General features: G+C 40.5%; 1 protein-coding gene and 1 long non-coding RNA gene across 2 annotated transcripts in view; both read left to right on the top strand.

Moving 5' to 3' along the window:
• LOC137422116 (calcium and integrin-binding family member 2-like) overlaps positions 1-5,902 on the top strand; it is a 90,425-nt gene extending 84,523 nt beyond the window's left edge. Inside the window, exons 5-6 of the mRNA XM_078772498.1 lie at positions 1,758-1,953; positions 3,091-5,902. Coding sequence (XP_078628624.1) covers positions 1,758-1,953; positions 3,091-3,112 — 218 coding nt within the window. The 3' untranslated portion in view covers positions 3,113-5,902. The remainder of the gene's footprint in view (positions 1-1,757; positions 1,954-3,090) is intronic.
• Positions 1-20,670, top strand: part of LOC144890746 (uncharacterized) — a 388,459-nt gene that overhangs the window by 126,631 nt on the left and 241,158 nt on the right. The gene's annotated exons all lie outside the window — the stretch shown is intronic.

The following is a 20,670-nucleotide window of genomic DNA, read 5'->3' as shown; positions in this document are numbered from 1 at the left end:
TCAAAAAGCACCATGGAATCTTTAAGGTTCACCAGCAGGAATGAGTCCTAGCAGATGGGTCACCATAGCCATGGACAGGGTGCACACATTGACGCAATGCCCTGCATACGAAACACCAGGATGACAGTTTATAGTCGCATCGGGAATTGAACCCAGGCTAGAGATCTCAGATGGGAGTGTGCTATGTCTGAACAAGCATAATTGAATGCCGAGATGTATACATAATGGTTTTATAACTAAAACACACACACACACACACACACACACACACACACACACACACACACACTGTCTTTCTCTTTCTCTTTCTTTCTTTTTTTCTCTCTCTCTCTCTCTCTGGCAAAGCCTTTCGACTAGTTGCCAGCAAGAAACCTATGCTACAAACATGTTTGTGGAAGAACCCCTTTTTTACAACCCGCTTTTTCCTGCAATTCCAAGAAGCCGAGACTTTTATCAACACTTTATTACAGCAGGCATAATCAAAGTGTTGGACCTCCGCCATGATTCTGGATGGGGGTGGAAGTAGGTGCAAGAGATAGCCGATATGACTGGAATATGGTGAAACAGAATAATCGGAAGAGTCCTAAAGGAAATGTAAAGAAAAGCTTCCAACTTGGACTAAGATGGACCCAGGAAGTTTTGGTGACATCCAATGACTGGCAATTTCCTGGTTTATTGATACAGCCTAGTCACGGAGACTTGCCCCCAATTAGTGAGGGACAAAACATTTTTCAGAAATGCAGTAGTAAAGACCCGTATCGGTTATGCACTGCAGTTCTGCTTGGGAACTCACCATTAAATGGAGTGGCCAGGTGGAAAGGGCTAATGCCGGAAGGACTCCCATCTGAGCCTGTATGGGAATCAATATACAGTAAGCTGGTAAGCAAAAGGACAGGTGATCTCCAGTGGCGAATGATACACTGGATCATTCCGTCTAATATTTTAGTGAGTCATTTCACGCCCACATCTACGTGTTGCCCGTTCTGTGTTTACACAGAGGATGTGTTCCATGCGTACGTTGATTGTGCAAGGCTTGTGCCTTTATTTCAATGGCTGAATTACATGGCTGGAAAAATGAAGATCACTTTTTCTCTGCGATCATTTATTTTTGGTTTCAATGATATGAAAGAACATGTACATATGTTGTTTTTGTTTTTAGTGGCCACGGCGAAAATGGCAATTTATTTATCGAGGAAGGAAAAACTGAAAGGAAAGCCGATTGGGCAATGTGATGTCTTGTTCTTTTTTAATGCCTTGATATCTGCAAGACTCAAACTTGAATTGTGTGTTTCTGAAAGAAAGAAATGTATTGATGAGTTTATGAACATTTGGTGTTTTGATGGGATCTGCATGGTGCAGGAGAATGAATTAATGATATATTTGTAGGTTTGTTTCGATTGAATCAGTGTGTGGTCGGTTTTTCTGTTGTTGTTTTTCTTTTCTAGTTCATTGTACTGTTTTGAATTCCTTTCCTTTCCTTTCCTGTCATTATCTTTTTTTTCTTTTCTGTGTTTTTGATTGTTGTGCCTGAATTGAATAATATCTTCACCCACTGGCTTGTATTTTTATATTTTTGTAATAAAAAGTCTAAAAAGTCAAAATCTCTCTCTCTCTCTCTCTCTCTCTCTCTCTCTCTCTCTCCCTCTCTCTCTCTCTCTCTCTCTCTCTCTCTCTCTCTCTCTCTCTCTCTCTATCTATCTATCCATCTCTCCCAATTTAGTACCGTATTTACATCCTAGATGGCTTCTGCCTCACAGACTTTGATGGCGATGGCACAATTGGTCGTGAGGATTTGGAGAAGACGTTACGGAGGCTTACTCGAGAAGAATTGACTTCCCAGGAGATCATGCTTGTGGTCAACAAGGTTCTTGAGGAAGCGGATCTGGATGATGATGGTAAACTGTCCGTCACTGACTTTGAGCAAATGATTCTCCGCGCACCAGACTTTCTCAGGCAAGTGTTTTCTCAATTCCGTAAAGCATCTTCTTTTTCTCACTTTTTTTTTTAAAGAAGAGAGGGATGATGACCGTAGTGTTGAATCAAATGATGCAACCTGATTTCATAGCATTGACTAAGTAAATGACACAAAAGTTAATCACTCATGATTTGGTTTCAAATACAAAACTCATCCAAAGATAACTGTGTCACTGGTAATGGCATATTCTCCTTAAATTACGAACATAGACTTTTTATCGGATGGTTTGATCATTTGATCGTTTTGATAATTTGATCGCGTGGGATGTGCGGAGTTTGATCATTTGATCAGATGGAAAAGTACCCACTTCAAGTTGTCTAGTGCCAGTCCTTTTACACCTCATGTTGAAAAATTCCTGGGAACAGCTGCCATAAATGGGAGACAGACAAACGCACGAAAAGATACCACAGCTCAAAATACAGTACTGCATATGGAAGATTACATTATATTACACAACCAAAAGTACCCATCTCCAGTGATGGGAAAAGTTTAAGTAAACCTATCAATTTAAATTATTTAATGGACTTTAAAAAGGTTAATTGTGTTGCACTCTTGATTTTACTCAGAACCAAAGTTCTCAGCTACTTATACCACCGACCATGAAATGGTGGTGCAACATGAGGCGGCGGAGGTTCAATTTGTCTAAAAAGAGGAAAAAAATCGCTATTTTAAATTGGGCGTCACTCCATGAAGATCTGTATCAAATTTCTTAAATCCACATGTTCATGTTGATTTAAATATTACTAGAAGGAACAATAAAAAGTTAATGTTGAGCTTTGCCTGCTTGTACAACTTTTCAAACGCAGAACCGGAAGAGGCCGCCGTAAATGGGAGACAGATGAACGCATGGACAGACACCATGGTTCGCAATATATAATAGATTGCATTACATTGTAGTCCAGCTTCTCCTAACCTCATAATCACATCTAGTAAAAAAATTATCCATGTTCGTGTTTGCAAGAAGAGCGACGCGTTTTCTCAATATTTTTGTTTGACAAACCTTCACCAAGACGAACCTGTCACAGTAACATATTCTCATGTTTTACATCAGCATTGTCCCTAAATGTGTTACCACAGCTTTTGGAAACTTGACCCGAACGTTTTATTCCCTTCAGCACTTTCCATATAAGGATCTGAACGAGCTCGACAAGGCAGAACCACCGTATACGGAGTTGTGGCATTTGATAGGTCGTTGCCTTGACTGGCTACATCACCCTTCAGAATCCCGATGGACATCGTGATGGTGGAAGGACGCTGTTTATGACTCTTTTACTGTATTACTCTCTGTAAGTAATTTGTTTCACGCTTTCCGTGGCAGTTACCTTCACTCTTCATATCACTTTGGAGGTGCAGCAAACTGATCGTCACGCTGATGGACTAATCCTGCACAATGTGCAGCATCTTTAATAGGGCTATTTTATGACTCTCATCGGTGAACATACGCTCTTCAATGTTAACACAATTTAAATATTGGATTTTTCAGATATTTTCTATTTTGTGCCACAAAATCTTCCCCAAGGAAAAGTGATCCAAATTGCCACAAATGTCTCTCGCACATTTAGGAGACCTGACATTAGGGGGATGCACTTCCGATAGAAAGTTTACATACGATGGTGGAAATGAAAACCTCGGTTTACGTGTTTATTGGGGAACTGTACTTTGGGTTGTTTACGCAACACTTTATAGTTAGAAGGAAGAGTTTACAAGCGACTTTGGCCGAGGTGGACACTGTTGTGAAGACTGCACAAAGATCAGGATGAAGTGAGAGTAGAACTCAGACACAAGGCAATTAAGCAATTACAGTCAAGGGTCCGGTGGTCGTGAACTTGTTGCATGCACGTGTGACAAGAGGTGACAAGATCCGTTGTAAATGACCCATTTTGGTCTTCACTGGAAGCTCTTTTATTAAACTGTCGTTGAACACGCATCCTCGATCAGCTGAGCCAAGCGTATCTCGCCCATCTTTGTGATGACAAAACCTGCTATGGAGACGAATCACCATCTTTTTTTATCATGTTTTGAGGACCAAATTGTGATACTTTGTGCGTATCGATGAATCCTGGAGAGCCAATTCAATTTGCTCAAACTCCGACACATCTGTCGATTTAGATGACTCTCTATTCCACACAATTCAGAGCATTGTGTCTAACATTGATGACTTTGTCTGAGTCGACTCTGAACGTCTCTTCCTTGGGTTGCTAAAGAGGTGATATTTTATGGATCTTTTGAAGTTTGCAGTTGGTACTTGAAACGTTTTCCTTTTCTGATTGTCCCCAATGACTCATGTGTGGAATTCGATTTACAATAGAGGATGGTCTCCTTCTCCTCTAAGCTTCAGCTCATTTTATACACCTCCACTGTTAATCTGGAGCTTAGTTTGTGTTGTTTTGGGGGCAGGTGACACTTCTTCAGATCTTTGCTTTAGTGCACAGCTCGGTCTCATCATGAGGATGAGATGTTCTTCCTCACTGGAGGAGGAGCGGTCAAAGGAATCAACTGTTCAGCTGGGTGGAGGTATGCGCTCTACCGAGTGCCGTTCTGGTTGAGTTTTGGATTCGGTCTATCATCATTGTTGGGTATTTTTTTGGTGAGAACCCGAATCTCTATGGCTTTTCTCGGGAGGACCTGGGTTTTGAGTGTTTATCAGGAGTCACCGATGGTATTCTGCACAGTTGTGCCAGGAAGGTAAATGCCTGAAACCCTCTTCCCTCCACTCCCTGTGTTTGCAAACATTTTAATTGAAATGTGTTTTAATAATCGAGGTTTGACTTTCCAAGAGTCAACAAATGTTGTTCAAAAGATTTTTGAGCAGATGATTAATTTTCTTTTTGAGAATTCAAATTCAAGCTCTGGTTCGATTTTGAAATTCACGTATTGTTGAATTGCAAGAGGGAATTGCATGATTTGTTAAACTTTGGTAAAAAAAAAAAAAACGCTTTCAAGATGGAAAACTGTTTTTTTTTCTTTGAAACCCAAGTTTTATCTTTTGATTAATTTTGCGATTGTGCCACTTCTGAAAATTAACTTTATTTCCTTAGCAAAGCACGATGGGATTAAATAAGGATGCGACGTGCTCCGTTCCTGTGAATCGTATGCACCTGTACAGAGCTGAGCAGAAGCTTCTTTGTGACGATGCTTTATTGTGCCTGATCAAACTATTTTTACGTGTTTAGTGCAAAGAAAGGGCTTTAGACGAAGCAAAACCTATTTTTTAATGAATTTGATAGCTTATATTTCATAAGCATGAGACAAAGACAAGTTTGCTCCATTTGTGCTCCCTGTTCATTCCAGGTAATCGCCATGTATAATGTATATGTATATAACTTGTCAATAACTAACATCGATCAATAACGGAGGATTGAGCATGGTGACAGCATTTTGTTGTAAAAAGCCAGAAGAACTGCCTCTTGAGTTCGGATAGAGAACATTCTCTCAAGATGTCAGGATAGCCGAGAGGTACAGTATATGTACACTCGCCTCTGAGCCGTCTATGCTGGGTACAACAATCCTGACCCAGCTATAAACTTCCATTCTGGTGTCTTACTGAATATCCGCAATTTGTACACCATCCATCAGGATAACAAGTGGAAGGACCCATCTGCCAGCACTGGTCATTGGTGGACGTTAAAGATCCCATGGTGTCCTCCCAGAAGGATAGGCGAGTTATCGCCGGTACCCTCACCAAATTACTAATTCCTACCACAGTCAGGTCAGGACAGACCATCTCCTTGATGAAAGATGGGTCAAAAACGTTTGCCAGCTGACCCCACAAGGTGGGATCAATTTGTTGCATTGAAGAAGAAGAATCATACCGTTCACTCCATCTGTGCTAATGAAAACCTTTTGTTCTAACGATTTGCATGACGTAATGCCGATTACGTGTCACATTTGACGAGCTGTTTTGCATTAAAATTCAACCTCGTGCGACCTTGTCTGAAATTTTTATCCTTCAAAGTATGCATTTTGTAATTCTGTTATGAGTATTTCTATTTATTTCTGTTCATACAAAAAGGTACTTTGTGTCGAGTGCAAAACAGTTTCACACAAAATCCTGTGATTCATGATTCAAAACGACCAAACTCGACAACTTATAGCTTTGGACCCACTCAGGTAATCAAAACAAAACAAACGTCAGATATATGTGGTTAAAACGACGTATTTTTGCCAACGTTGTTCCTCAATGGTCCCAAAGCATTGTGAGTGACATCATGATCCACTCCACACACTCTCAACACAACTTTCTAAATGACATAATCCGCATGCCCAGAAGCCACAGGAAACGCCACGGTTCGGGGCAACATAAAGAATATGAGATAAGAATTGTTATCTACAATGACTCACAAAGCTTCCAAAAGAAGCCGAAAATACTTGGAAAAGTACCCAAGAGAAAGAGTTGTGCCTCTGCACAACGAAACAGCGATCATTGAACGCTTTCCCCTCTCATATTGTGTTATCACCAACTTCACAGAAACCGCGTTTGGTACATCTCCTCCATGTCATGGCCCATCACAGTCACCTGCGCAATTCATAATCCCGCGGGATATGTCGAAACCCTGTGGAATTGTAAATGTCAAGTGACCATGAGACTCAAAACCAATGATCTTCTTCCGGATGCATATATGCACATTGTTATAAATAAATAATGACGGATGCTATCTTTCACAAAGTCGCAAGATTCCTGGGAGTCCTCAACAAAGACCTTTACAAGACATGGGTTTTATGGTCCCCTGGTCGAGTCGTTTAAGAGAAAATAGTCGGTAATAGTAGCAAGGACCTGCGTAAACTCCACGGTGTTCCAAACCTGTAAAAGTCGTACTTGAGAGAATGCTACATAGTTATTTGGATAGTGTGATAAACAACAGAATGCTGCCTTGATTGCTCAAAATACTTTTAACTATCGCTTTGGTAGTTTTACTCTGAAGGGAAACTTATACGGAGGGCATGGCAATTGTGAACACAAGGTGGTATTCATAGAATACTATCCCTGCGCAGTCAACTTGGTGCAAGCCAACTCTTCTGTTTTTGAAGAGTTTTTTTCTTTGATCCAATATGACGGCCAGACCACGTGAGCAATGACATCATAAATTTATATTCTTTAATATAATTGTTGTTTAGATCACACACAAAAAAATTCAAACTGATGAGACTAAGCATTGTCCCTGTCAAATTATGACATCATAATTAAGGCATCAACGACGTCATCGGTAACAATACTTATTCCCCATAGAGAGTATTTGACAATGAGCCATGTTTCAATTTTATCCCTGAAGCGGTTATGTAGATATAGAGGTGCAACGTTTTTCCAAGATGGCGCCCATACCATGTGACCTATGACGTCATAATTGCCATTGAAAAGGTGTACCAGTGGAGGCACTCCTATGGTCAAAATTTCGTGTCCATCAGACTAACAATTGCAGAGAAAACTAGAACAGCACTCAGTAGAGAGCATACCTCTGCCTGGTTGGCCATATCACTCAATGGTAAAGCATCACTTAAATTTTTTACTAGCTGGATCCGGATCATCACCAAAATTGAATCGAATCGTCCTTGTCAGACCTCCAACCTGTCCACCAAGTTTCGTCCAAATCCGTCCACAACTTTTTGAGATATCCTGCTATGTATCATTTTTGGCCTGATCTCCCAATGGTGAAAAATCACTTTAAAAATTCTAGTAGCCAGATCCGATTCTGGATCTTCACCTATATATAATAATTTCGTTCTTGTGACATACGCTACATCTCTGCCAATCTTCGTCCGAATCCGTCTACAACTTTTTGAGATATCCTGCTATGTATCATTTTTGGCCCGATCTCCCAATGGTGAAAAATCACTTTAAAAATTCTAGTAGCCGGATCAGGATCCGGATCTTCACCAAAATCTAATCGTTTCGTCCTTGTCACATTCGCTACATCTCTGCCAAATTTCGTCCGAATCTGTCCACAACTTTTTGAGACATTTTGTTCACAAACGGACAGACAGACAAGCGGACAAACAGACAGACAGGGGTGAAAACATAACCTCCATCCACCTTTGGTGGCGGAGGTAATGAATTTTTAAAATGCAGACACGTACGCCACACGTATGCACACAACCGAATGTCTAACCCTGCTTTTCGCTTTGCGAGCGCAGGGTAATATTACATCCAAATATGTATTTGGCTTCACATAGCAGTTAGCACCAACATGGCGGCCATATGATTTTTATGTTTAAATTGTCTGTGGAGTCAGGTGAATTGGATGCACGCACGCATGGCTCCTTTTATAGTACGGATGTTGAAAGTCGAATTAATAAATCAAATTCAGATTTTTATTTTCTATTTTTTTGTGGGGACCTAAAACACTTCCCTGCATCCACAAAGGATTCAGTCAGGGATCATTTAATATTACCTTTCATGTGGCTACAAAGGTTGTGGCGCTACAGAGTGATTTTAGAAACAGTTTTAAAACATTTTTTTCACGTAAAAAAATGCTTTGGCCTGCTCTGAAAGGCTTTGGCGTGATCCTGGTGTTTGCCCAAATAAGGGTAAACATAAGGTCAGTTGACTTGTCATTAATGTTGGGTCAAGTTGTTGTGATGTTTTCAAGAACTTGTGTTATTAATTAAAACTACTGGCAGTTTAGCTGAGGCTCTTCAGCAACTTTGGCCTTAAATGCTGTGTCCTACTTAGGCCTTAATTTGCAGCTAAATGGAGTGTTCCACTTCCATTTGAACCGGTGCCCTTGCTTCACACCTTGCTCAGCTTGACGTTGTGAAAACGAAGATGGAGGGTGTGCTAGATAGGGCATTTGTGTGGAAGGAGCCTGGGCCGGGGTGTTCCTGGGCCAATGGGTGCCAGCATGGTGCGGTTGTTATGAATTGTAGTTGAGATGCAACTTAAATATTGTCATGTGTCTCCCTTGTAGTGAACACTGCAGGGTGAGGATGGCCAATCGAGCTTTAACGCCGTGGCGTATATCCAACTATGGTGGTAGTGACACGTGTGGAGGGGGAGGGGGGGTGGGGGGTATTGGAAGGCGACGAGAGCTTACCTGTATGGCCGGCGCTGGTTTTCCAAACCACAAACAAATAAACGGACAAGACAAGGAATTGAAAGTTAACAATTAAAGGGTTCAATAAAAATCAATGCAATACAATAAAAAAACAATGACACTAAATTCCTAACCGAGGGACCATCCATTCGGACTCAAATACAGACACAGGGAGAAACAAATGAAAGTAAAAATGTGGTGTGTAGCATTTTCTTGGTACTCAGATTGGCGTCCTTGACCGTCCCGGGCCGTCACCGTGTCCTTGACACGTCACCGTGTCACAACGCGTGTCCTTGTTATGTCTTTCCAACCAGCAAATAAAGGAATTAGAAATGGAAGAAATCCTCCTCTTGTCTCCTTTATTGAATATTTCTTCAACATAGGTTTTGATATTTTAAATTTAAGTGATCCAGCATCATTTAGTGTTTTCACCTGCTCTCTTGTGAGCAAAACATCAATTCTTATGTCTCATTTTCTTTGAATTGTATTCATGCTAATCGTACAAGGCTTTTGATTTTGAATACAAAACAATAGTTTATTAAGATTGATTTGATTAATATATACCACAGTTGGTTCTTTCCTACTCATTTATTTATTAGAAAAATTTATGTGATATTAATCATAACACCATTATCTGTATTAATCTGCAATTCTGTTTCCTCCAAAAGCAAACAATATGTATCAACTTCTTCACTCTCCCCTCTTTCAATGTATAGAGAAGTATCCACTCTATTATACTTTATAGTTTCCTTTTGAGAACTCAGGTCAATTGCGTAGATTGTATAAAGTTTTTGAAACGCAGTCATATCCAAAATAGGATCATTATTACCGTTGCTTTCACACACCTTTTGGTAAGACTTGTCGGCTTCCGCATAATCATTTTTTTCCCAATCAATTTCCAATATATCTCGTGGGTAAAATGTACCATCAAGAGAAACCTGAAGTTGTTTCACCTTAGCATTATCACTCAGCGCATTATTCTTATCAGTACCTTCATCTCCATCTGGTTTTTAAAAAATGAGCCAAAAATGAGGTATCGTGGCTTTCCTTGAAGAACACCCAAATTCCAAGTGTGTTCCAGTTTAACGTGTTGGCATCTTCTTTTAAGGTATGAAACATTTAGCGGATTCTTTGAGTTAAGTCTTTTATTTAACATCTCTTCTGTTTTAAGATTAGGAGTATATTCACTAATATACCAACAAAAATCATTAATAACAAATTTATTATTTTCACCAAAAGCATTTTCACCCCCAAAAAGCAACCTATTTACATTATCATTCCTTTGTAGTTGAATTCTAATTTTAAGACCATACAAAACTTTATCATAATCACAAAATCCAAATATACCCTTAAGGGGAACCGCTACGGTAAAACTATTCTCTGCTTTTGCATCATCATTATACATTGCCTTCCTTTGACTATAACCAGGGTCTGCATTTGTTCCCGTTGTCATATCAGGAATAAAACCTTCAACAGACCCCTTACCCATTCTATCACTAAACGAATATAGTGTAAATTTCATTATTTCAGATGTAGCAGAGACATAATCAACCGCTTCAATCTTTTGTGTTCCAATATATAAACGGACACTATCAAACATTTTCCAGAAGAAATCATTTATGAGTGTAGCATCAGTGTTATTCGCAGCCTTAGTGAATTTAAATTTACACAACAAGAAACTATCAGCTAGATTCAAGTAAGTTTGTTGATTATTTATTTCAAATCTTTTTGCTCCATTTGAATTCTAGCTAGGCAGCTTAGGTAGTGGATGGGGACATGCCGGATAAAAGCACCAACATTTTATCAGGCAATCTTCAGGGTCCCAGCTATGATTCTTTAACCGGCGCCAAGCGATACGACCACTCTTATTTGAATTTTCTTTTTTTTTGGGGAAATTTTTTTTTGAAAATTTTGGGAAATTTTTTTTTTGGGTTTTTGGAAAATAAATGTTTTTATTGCAGAAATGAGAATCTTTTCCGAACATTTTGGTGTAATTGTTTTTGAAATCGAACATCTAGAAGTATTTTAAAACAATATTTGAAAATTAGGTGTCTCAGGTGCATTTCCTCAATTTGGAAAATTTCTTGGAAAATTCTTGGAAATTTTTTTTTTTTGATTTTTGGAAAAGAAATGTTTTTATTGCAGAAATGAGAATCTTTTCCGAACATTTTGGTGTAATTGTTTTTAAAATCGAACATCTAGAAGTATTTTAAAACAATATTCGAAAATTAGGTGTCTCGGGTGCATTTTCCTCGGCATCTAAGCTTCAATTCTAGAACCGGTGCCAAACGATCCGAACAGCAAGATGCATGCACAATAGACTTTTAAAAAATTTTTAAATTACATTCATATTATATTAAATCTGCTATATGTTGAAATTATATCTGCTATATGTTGCTATATGTTGCATGGCAAAAGAAGAGGTGGTCAAGGGAGATTGTATAGCCTGGTCCGCCTACCATGCCTCGTTTCAAAACAGTCCTGCTCAAGAAGTAGAAGCTGCCATCACTCAACTTCTGCCTCTCTTCAATGAGAAGGCAGCCACACCTGCAATGATCAAGCATGGAATGGATGTCATCCGTGAATCTACACAGTTCCTGAACCCTGGACAGATTCCAATAATAGCAATGGATGCTCCGCTGTATGCACTTGCCAAGTTCATTCAGTGGCACTGGCCTAGACACACGGTGAAGACCAGTATGTTGTCATGTTCGGCGGACTCCACCTGGAGATGGCGGTGTGGAAGACACTTGGAGACTACCTAGACGGATCTGGATGGGCGACAGCAATAAACCAGGCAGGCATAGCCTCTGCTGGCACAGCTGAATCCTTCCTGAAGGCATCACACCTGACGAGAACCAGGCATGCCCACCAAGTCAGCGCTCTGGCACTCTCCAAGCTGCAAAATGATGCCTACCTGAAGGGAGCTGCTGGTGCAGCAACTGAAGATAGGACAGAAGAGGACTGGAAACAAAGCATGATCAATCACGAAGAGTCCAACCTTTCAGTACTGGGACACCATCCTGAGGATTGAGCTCCTGGGACTCACCTTCGTTCGCGCTCACAGAGAAAGAGACTTTCCCCTGTATGTCAAGTCTCTGAAAGCCCTGGCACCATGGTTCTTCGCACTTGACCACCATAATTATGCCAGATGGGTCCCGATCCACATCCACGACATGGAGAGCCTCCCTCCAACAATCGAAGAGGAGTTTATTGTCAGAGGCAACTGGGTTGTTCAGAAGACAGCCAGAAGGTTCTCCAGCATTCCGATCGACCAAGCCCATGAACAAAATAATGAGCTTGTGAAGGGCCCTGGAGGAGCAGTCGGCCTGACTGAAAACCCACCAGCCTTCAAGAAGTGGATGATCGCCGGACCTGAGCAGGCACGCATTCTCACTGAGTTTGAGCGGGAGTACACTGCCATCTCAGAAGATGAACGCCAGCACCACGAAGAAGGTCTGTCTGCGCAGAAGACATTTCACGAGCAAACACTGGGCCATATTCAAGTTATCAACGAGATGAGCAACCCGTTCCTAGATGAAGGAAGCGAGCTGATTGCACTCGACACGCAGCATGTGATTGAAGAATCTGTGGCCAACACTGTGCATACCATAGAAGAAGTGGGAAAGGCTCAGTACGACAGCTACAACAAGGCTATCATCACTGAATGAAGGCAGTCCATCCATGAGCCTGTGAAGAGGAACTCATTGCCTCTCTTCAGGTCACCATCCAAGGGGAAGAGGAAGCAGTCAGAGGATGTTTCCCTGTTGAAAGATGATGTGTCCCTCTTCTCTCGTCTGTACATAGTTGCTCAGAACAGGGATACAGATGTGGGAACCTTCTTCCAGCGTGAAAATCATCCGCACCCCCCTTCTCTATCTGAAAGAGGAAAACTGCACTGAGGAAAGAAGTCAGACCTCATTGGTATCCTTGTGCAAGAACCACAAAACTCTGCAAGAACCATTTCCAAATTGAGGAAATGCACCCGAGACACCTAATTTTCAAATATTGTTTTAAAATATTTCTAGATGTTCGATTTTAAAAACAATTACACCAAAATGTTCGGAAAAGATTCTCATTTCTGCAATAAAAACATTTCTTTTCCAAAAACCAAAAAAAAAAAAAAAATTCACAAATAATAAATAATTTCAAATAAGAGTGGTCGTATCGCTTGGCGCCGGTTATAGAATCATAGCTGGGACCGTGACGATTGCCTGATAAAATTTTGGTGCTTTTATCCGGCATGTCCCCATCCCTTTGAAATTCGGTGCGAAGCTGCCCCACTATTCCAGTCTGTTCCTGTTATAGCATTTACCTTAAAATAGTCTTCCTTTTTAGTGGAGTTTGAAATGATAATCGTATCATCCAAATCATAGATACTATCAATCGCTTCCATACTTGTATTTATATAGCATTAAAATCGTTGAAACCCGGATCCAAGTATTTGAATGATTTTTTGTCGTTCTTGTGAAGATAGTTGAGTTTTGTCTTTTTTAATTTCTTTGATTACTTGTAATTTATGAGACTCCTTTTGAGCATCTTTTATACTCTTTATAGCACCCGCTACATTTCCCACGGCAGAAGCAGTTCAACCAATTATGTCTTTATGTCTAAGAATGGTTGAACCAATACCCATTAGAGTATCAATTATTCAATCTCCTTTATTTCTAAATTGATGTCCTACACCCCGTTGTCTCTTGGGTTTATAGTGTCCTCTGCCAAGAAACATACCTTCACCCTTATAGTATGGTGAAAGGTACATGCCTTCCCCATCTTTTGTAATTATTTTATATTTTCCCAACTCGTGTTTTCTCACAATCATCGTATTTATTTTTTGGAAAACTTCACGTAGGTGAATTCTGATGGATATAATTTATTCATTGAAAGAAATCACACGACCATCTTGGTCGGTTATCCCAAAATTTACTCCATGAATTGTTTTTCCTGACACCGGTAAATAGACGAGATTTTTGGGTTCCATGTTGAATTTATAACCAATCAGGGTTGAGTATGCGCTGAATGAAAATATTGTATTTGTTCTTATTCCATCGTTATAAGCACCATCAATCAAATCACAATGAATTAATAACGAATTTATACCGGAGGATATTTGAATGACATTATCACTGTAAGACGTCCCGTTAGTTTCAATCTTTTTTGAAGAGAACCCCAATAGTTCTCTGAATGAATTATCAATTGTGAAATCAACTTTATAATTATTTTTGAGTCTAATAGTTGATTTTGAAGTGTGTTTTTGAATATCTATTACAATATTTTTTGATTCATCACCTTGTCTTTCATAAGACGGGCAATTTCAGAAGATATTTGAGAAATCTCGTAAGCTCCGGGTGAAACTGTTATAGTTTTATATCCACTTCCTGAATTATAACTAAACTTGTTGTTTTTCTATGTGATATTAAACAAGGTATTGTAAGTTTCCATTGATAACAAGCATTCTGAGTATTGCGCTGCAATACATGTCCACTACCAACGTTCAAAGTGCCATAACATTGTCAAAAATGATCGAAACGTCGTGAAGTTCGAACTTGATCTGTAACTTATCATGAGGATGTACCAAGTACCAAGTTAACCAAGTACCAAGTTACCAAGTTAACCATGTACCAAGTTTGAAATCATTAGCATTAAGCGTTTAGAAAAAAAGTACAGAAAACTGTTCTTTGCGTGACGGACTGACGGACTGATGGACTGATGGACTGACGGACTGACAGACTGACAGACTGACAGACTGACAGACTGACGGACTGTCAGACGGAGGGACAGCATGCAAACCTATAGTCCCCTCCGGTGTACGGTCTGTCTGTTTGTTACTTGCAAAATCGAAGATTTTTCAAGTATATTGGTCGGTTGTGTTTGTGGTTCTGTCTGTCTGTCTGTTTGTCTGTCTGTTTGTCACCAGCCGACAAGTCACAATTTTCAACCGATCTTCACGAAACTTCACCAAATGGTAGAGTTGGTCAAAATCAAGAAGGCTATTGTTTTTGGGGGCAATAGGTCAATAGGTCAACATAGGCCAAAGGTCACCAAATTTGCTAAATTTCTAAAATCCTCAATTTTCATCCGATTGGCTTGAAATTTGAAGAACACTTGCATATCTGGTCACTGAATTCAACCACCAAGTATTTTTGAGGTCAACCTAGGACAAATGGTTAACATAGGCCACATTTCTAAAATCCTCAATTTTCATCTGATTGACTTGAAATTTGAAGAGGACTTGCATATCTGGTCACTGATTTCAACCACAAATTATATTTTAGGTGAACATAGGCCAAAAGGTCAACATAGGCCAAAAGGTCAACATAGGCCAAATTTCTAAAATCCTCATTTTTCATCATTTTTTTCATTTCAAAATCCATCATTTTTCATGTGCCTGTGTTGCAAAACCACTTTCCAAACTTGTGCTGGTGTTGAAAACAACTTTTTGCACTTTGGTTTGTGTTGAAAACCACTTTTTGCAATTGTGTTCGTGTTGAAAACCACTTTTCACACATGTGTTAGTGTTGCAAAACCACTTTTCGCACTGGTGTTAGTGTTGCAAAACCATTTGCCGCACTTGTGCTGGTGTTGAAAACCACTTTCCACACTTGAGCTAGTGTTGCAAAACCACTTTTTGCACTTGTGTTAGTGTTGCAGAACCACTTTTCGCACTTGTGCTGGCATTTAAAACCACTTTTCACACATGTGCTGGTATTGCAAAACCACTCTCCGCACTTGTGCTGGCGTTGAAAACAACATTTTGCACTTCTGCTGGTGTTGAAAACCACTTTTCGCGCTCCTGTTAGTGTTCAAAACCACTTTTTCCACTTGTGTTCGTGTTGCAAAACCATTTGTCTAACTTGTGTTAGTGTTGCAAAACCACTTTTCGCACTTGTGCTGGCATTGAAACCACTCTCCGCACTTGAGCTGGTGTTGCAAAACCATTTTCCACACTTGCGATCATGTTGAAAACCACGTTCTACACTTGTGCCTGTGTTGCAAAATCACTTTCCGCACTTGTGCTGGTGTTGAAAACAACTTTTTGCACTTTGGTTAGTGTTGAAAACCACTTTTTGCATTTGTGTTCGTGTTGAAAACGACTTTTCACACTTGTGTTAGTGTTGCAAAACCACTTTCCACACTTGTGCTGGCATTTAAAACCACTTTTCACACATGTACTGGTATTGCAAAACCACTTTCCGCACTTGTGCTGGCATTGAAAACAACCTTTTGCACTTCTGCTGGTGTTGAAAACCACTTTTCGCACTTGCGCTAGTGTTGAAAACCACAACTCGCATTTGTCTTAGTGTTGCAAAACCAATTTCCACACTTGTGCTGGCATTGAAAACCACTTTCCGCACTTGTGTTAGTGTTGCAAAACCACTTTCCACACTTGCGATCATGTTGAAAACCACGTTCTGCACTTGTGCCTGTGTTGTAAAACCACTTTCCACACTTGTGCTGGTGTTGAAAACAACTTTTTGCACTTTGGTTGGTGTTGAAACCCACTTTTTGCAATTGCGTTTGTGTTGAAAACCACTTTTCACACATGTGTCAGTGTTGCAAAACCACTTTTCGCACTTGTGCTAGTGTTGAAAACCACAATTCGCATTTGTCTTAGGGTTGCAAAACCAATTTCCACACTTGTGCTGGCATTGAAAACCACTTTCCGCACTTGTGTTAGTGTTGCAAAACCACTTTTCGCACTCGTGTTGGTGTTGCATAAACCATTTTCCGCACTTGTGCTGGTGTTGAAAACCACTTTCCACACTTGAGCTAGTGTTGCAGAACTACTTTCCGCACTTGTGCTGGCATTGAAAACCACTTTCTGCACTTGAGCTAGTGTTGCAGAACCACTTTTCGCACTTGTGCTGGCATTGAAAACCACTTTTCGCACTTGTGCTGGCGTTGAAAACCCGCTCTCCGCACTTGAGCAAGTGTTGTAAAACCACTTTCCACACTTGCGATCATGTTGAAAACCACATTCTACACTTGTGCCTGTGTTGAAAAACCACTTATTGCACTTGTGCTCTTGTTAAAAACCACTTTCCACACTTGTGTTAGTGTTGCAAACCACTTTCCGCACTCGTGCTACTGTTGTAAACCAATTTTCGCACTTGTGTTAGTGTTGCAAAACCACTTTTTGCACGAGTGTTAGTGTTGCAAAACCATTTTCCACACTTGTGCTGGTGTTGAAAAACACTTCTGCACTTGAGCTAATGTTGCAGAACTACTTTCTGCCCTTGTGCTGGCATTGAAAACCACTTTCCGCACTTGAGCTAGTGTTGCAGAACCACTTTTCGCACTTGTGCTGGCATTGAAAACCACTTTTTGCACTTGTGTTAGTGTGCAAAACCACTTTCCACACTTGTGCTGGCATTTAAAAACACTTTTCACACACGTACTCGTGTTGCAAAACCACTTTCCGCACTTGTGCTGGCGTTGAAAACCACTTTTTGCACTTCTGCTGGTGTTGAAACCACTTTTTGTGCTCCTGTTAGTGTTCAAAACCACTTTTTGCACTTGTGTTAGTGTTGCAAAACCATTTGACTCACTTGTGTTAGTATTGCAAAACCACTTTTCGCACTTGTGATGGCGTTGAAAACCACTCTCCACACTTGAGCTGGTGTAGAAAAAACCACTTTCCACACTTGCGATCAATTTGAAAACCATGTTCTACACTTGTGCCTGTGTTGCAAAACCACTTTCCGCATGTGTGCTGGTGTTGAAAACAACTTTTTGCAGTTTGGTTAGTGTTGAAAACCACTTTTTGCAATTGTGTTAGCGTTCAAAACCACTTTTCACACTTGTGTTAGTATTGCAAAACCACTTTTCGCACTTGCGCTCATGATGAAAACCGCATTCTGCACTTGTGCCTGTGTTGCACAACCACTTTCCGCACTTATGCCAGTGTTGAAAACCACTTTTTGCAATTGGGTTAGTGTTGCAAAACCACTTTTAGCACTTGCGCTAGTGTTGAAAACCACAATTCGCATTTGTCTTACTTTTGCAAAACCAATTTCCACACTCGTGCTAGTGTTGTAAACCATTATTTGCATTTGTGTTAGTGTTGCAAAAACCAATTTCCACACTTATGCTGGCGTTGAAAACCACTTTCCGCACTCGTGCTCGTGGTGAAAACGACTTTTCGCAAATGGGTTGGTGTTGCAAAACCACTTATCGCACTTGTGCTCGTGTTGAAAACCACTTTCCACACTTGTGATAGTGTTGCAAACCACTTTCCGCACTCGTGCTACTGTTGTGAACCACTTTTCGCACTTGTGTTAGTGTTGCATAACCACTTTTTGCACTAGTGTTAGTGTTGCAAAACCATTTTCCGCACTTGTGATTGTGTTGAAAAACATTTTCCGCACTTGAGCTAGTGTTGCAAAACTACTTTCCGCCCTTGTGCTGGCATTGAAAACCACTTTCAGCACTTGAGCTAGTGTTGCAGAACCACTTTCCACACTTGTGCTGGCATTGAAAACCACTCTCCGCACTTGAGCTGGTGTTGCAAAACCACTTTCCACACTTGCGATAATGTTGAAAACCACGTTCTACACTTGTGCCTGTGTTGCAAAACAACTTTCCGCACTTGTGCTGGTGTTGAAAACAACCTTTTGCAATTTGGTTAGTGTTGAAAACCACTTTTTCAATTGTGTTCGTGTTGAAAACCACTTTTCACACTTGTGTTAGTGTTGCAAAACCACTTTTCGCACTTGCGCTAGTGTTGAAAACCACAATTCGCATTTGTCTTAATGTTGCAAAACCAATTTCCACACTTGTGCTGGCATTGAAAACCACTTTCCGCACTTGTGTTAGTGTTGCAAAACCATTTTCCGCACTTATGCTGGTGTTGAAAACTACTTTCCACACTTGAGCTGGTGTTGCAGAACCATTTTCCGCACTTGTGCTGGCATTGAAAACCACTTTCTGCACTTGAGCTAGTGTTGCAGAACCACATTTCGCAGTTGTGCAGGCATTGAAAACCACTTTTTGCACTTGTGTTAGTGTTGCAAAACCACAGTCCACACGTGTGCTGGCATTGAAAACCACTTTTCACACATGTGCTCGTATTGCAAAACAACTTTCGGCACTTGTGCTGGCGTTGAAAACCACTTTTTGCACTTCTGCTCGTGTTGAAAACCACTTTTCGTGCTCCTGTTAGTGTTCAAAACCACTTTTTGCACTTGTGTTAGTGTTGAAAAACCACTTGTCTCACTTGTGTTAGTGTTGCAAAACCATTTTTCGCACTTGTGCTGGTGTTGAAAACCACTTTTCGCAAGGGGTTAGTGTTCCAAAACCACTTATCGCAGTTGTGCTGGTGTTGAAAACCACTTTCCGCACTTGACCTGGTGTTGCAGAACTACTTTCCGCCCTTGTGCTGGCATTGAAAACCACTTTCCGCACTTGAGGTAGTGTTGCAGAACCACTTTTCGCACTTATGCTTTCATTGAAAAACACTTTTTGCACTTGTGTTAGTGTTGCAAAACCACTTTCCACACTTGTGCTGGCGTTGAAAACAACTTTTTGCACTTCTGCTGGTGTTGAAACCACTTTTTGCGCTCCTGTTAGTGTTCAAAACCAGTTTTTGCACTTGTGTTAGTGTTGCAAGACCATTTGTCTCACTTGTGTTAGTATTGCAAAACCACTTTTCGCACTTGTGCTGGCGTTGAAAACCACTCTCCGCACTTGAGCTGGGGTAGCAAAACCACTTTCCACACTTGCGATCATGTTGAAAACCACGTTCTACACTTGTGCCTGTGTTGCAAAACCACTTTCCGCACTTGTGCTGGTGTTGAAAACAACTTTTTGCACTTTGGTTAGTGTTGAAAACCACTTTTTGCAATTGTGTTCGTGTTGAAAACCAATTTCCACACTTGTGTTAGTGTTGCAAAACCACTTTTCGCACTTGCGCTGGTGTTGAAATCCATAATTCGTATTTGTCTTAGTGTTGCAAAACCAATTTCCACACTTGTGCTGGCATTGAAAACCACTTTCCGCACTTGTGTTAGTGTTGCAAAACCACTTTTCACACTTGTGCTAGTGTTGCAAAACCATTTTCCGCACTTGTGCTGGCATTTAAGTCCACTTTTCACAAATGTGCTGGTATTGCAAAACAACTTTCGGCACTTGTGCTGGCGTTGAAAACCACTTTTTGTGCTCCTGTTAGTGTTCAAAACCACTTTTTGCACTTGTGTTAGTGTTGAAAAACCACTTGTCTCACTTGTGTTAGTGTTGCAAAACCACTTTTCGCACTTGTGCTGGTGTTGAAAACCACTTTTCGCAATGGCGTTAGTGTTCCAAAACCACTTATCGCACTTGTGCTCTTGTTGAAAACCACTTTCCACACTTGTGTTAGTGTTGCAAACCACTTTCCGCACTCGCGCTACTCTTACAAACCACTTTTCGCACTTGTGTTAGTGTTGCAAAACCACTTTTCGCACTAGTGTTAGTGTTGCAAACCCATTTTCCGCACTTGTGCTGGTGTTGAAAAAGACTTTCCGCACTTGAGCTGGTGTTGCAGATCTACTGTCCTGTCCTTCTGCTGACATTGAAAACCACTTTCCGCACTTGAGCTCGTGTTGCAGAACCACTTTTCGCACTTGTGCTGGCATTGAAAACCACTTTTTGCACTTATGTTAGTGTTGCAAAACCACTTTCCACACTTGT

Source organism: Myxine glutinosa, chromosome 2 (assembly GCF_964187855.1).
Source record: "Myxine glutinosa chromosome 2, kmMyxGlut1.1, whole genome shotgun sequence".
NCBI classification, from domain to species: domain Eukaryota; kingdom Metazoa; phylum Chordata; class Myxini; order Myxiniformes; family Myxinidae; genus Myxine; species Myxine glutinosa.
Note: the sequence above shows the minus strand (reverse complement) of the source record. Positions and strands in the feature narration are given on the sequence as shown.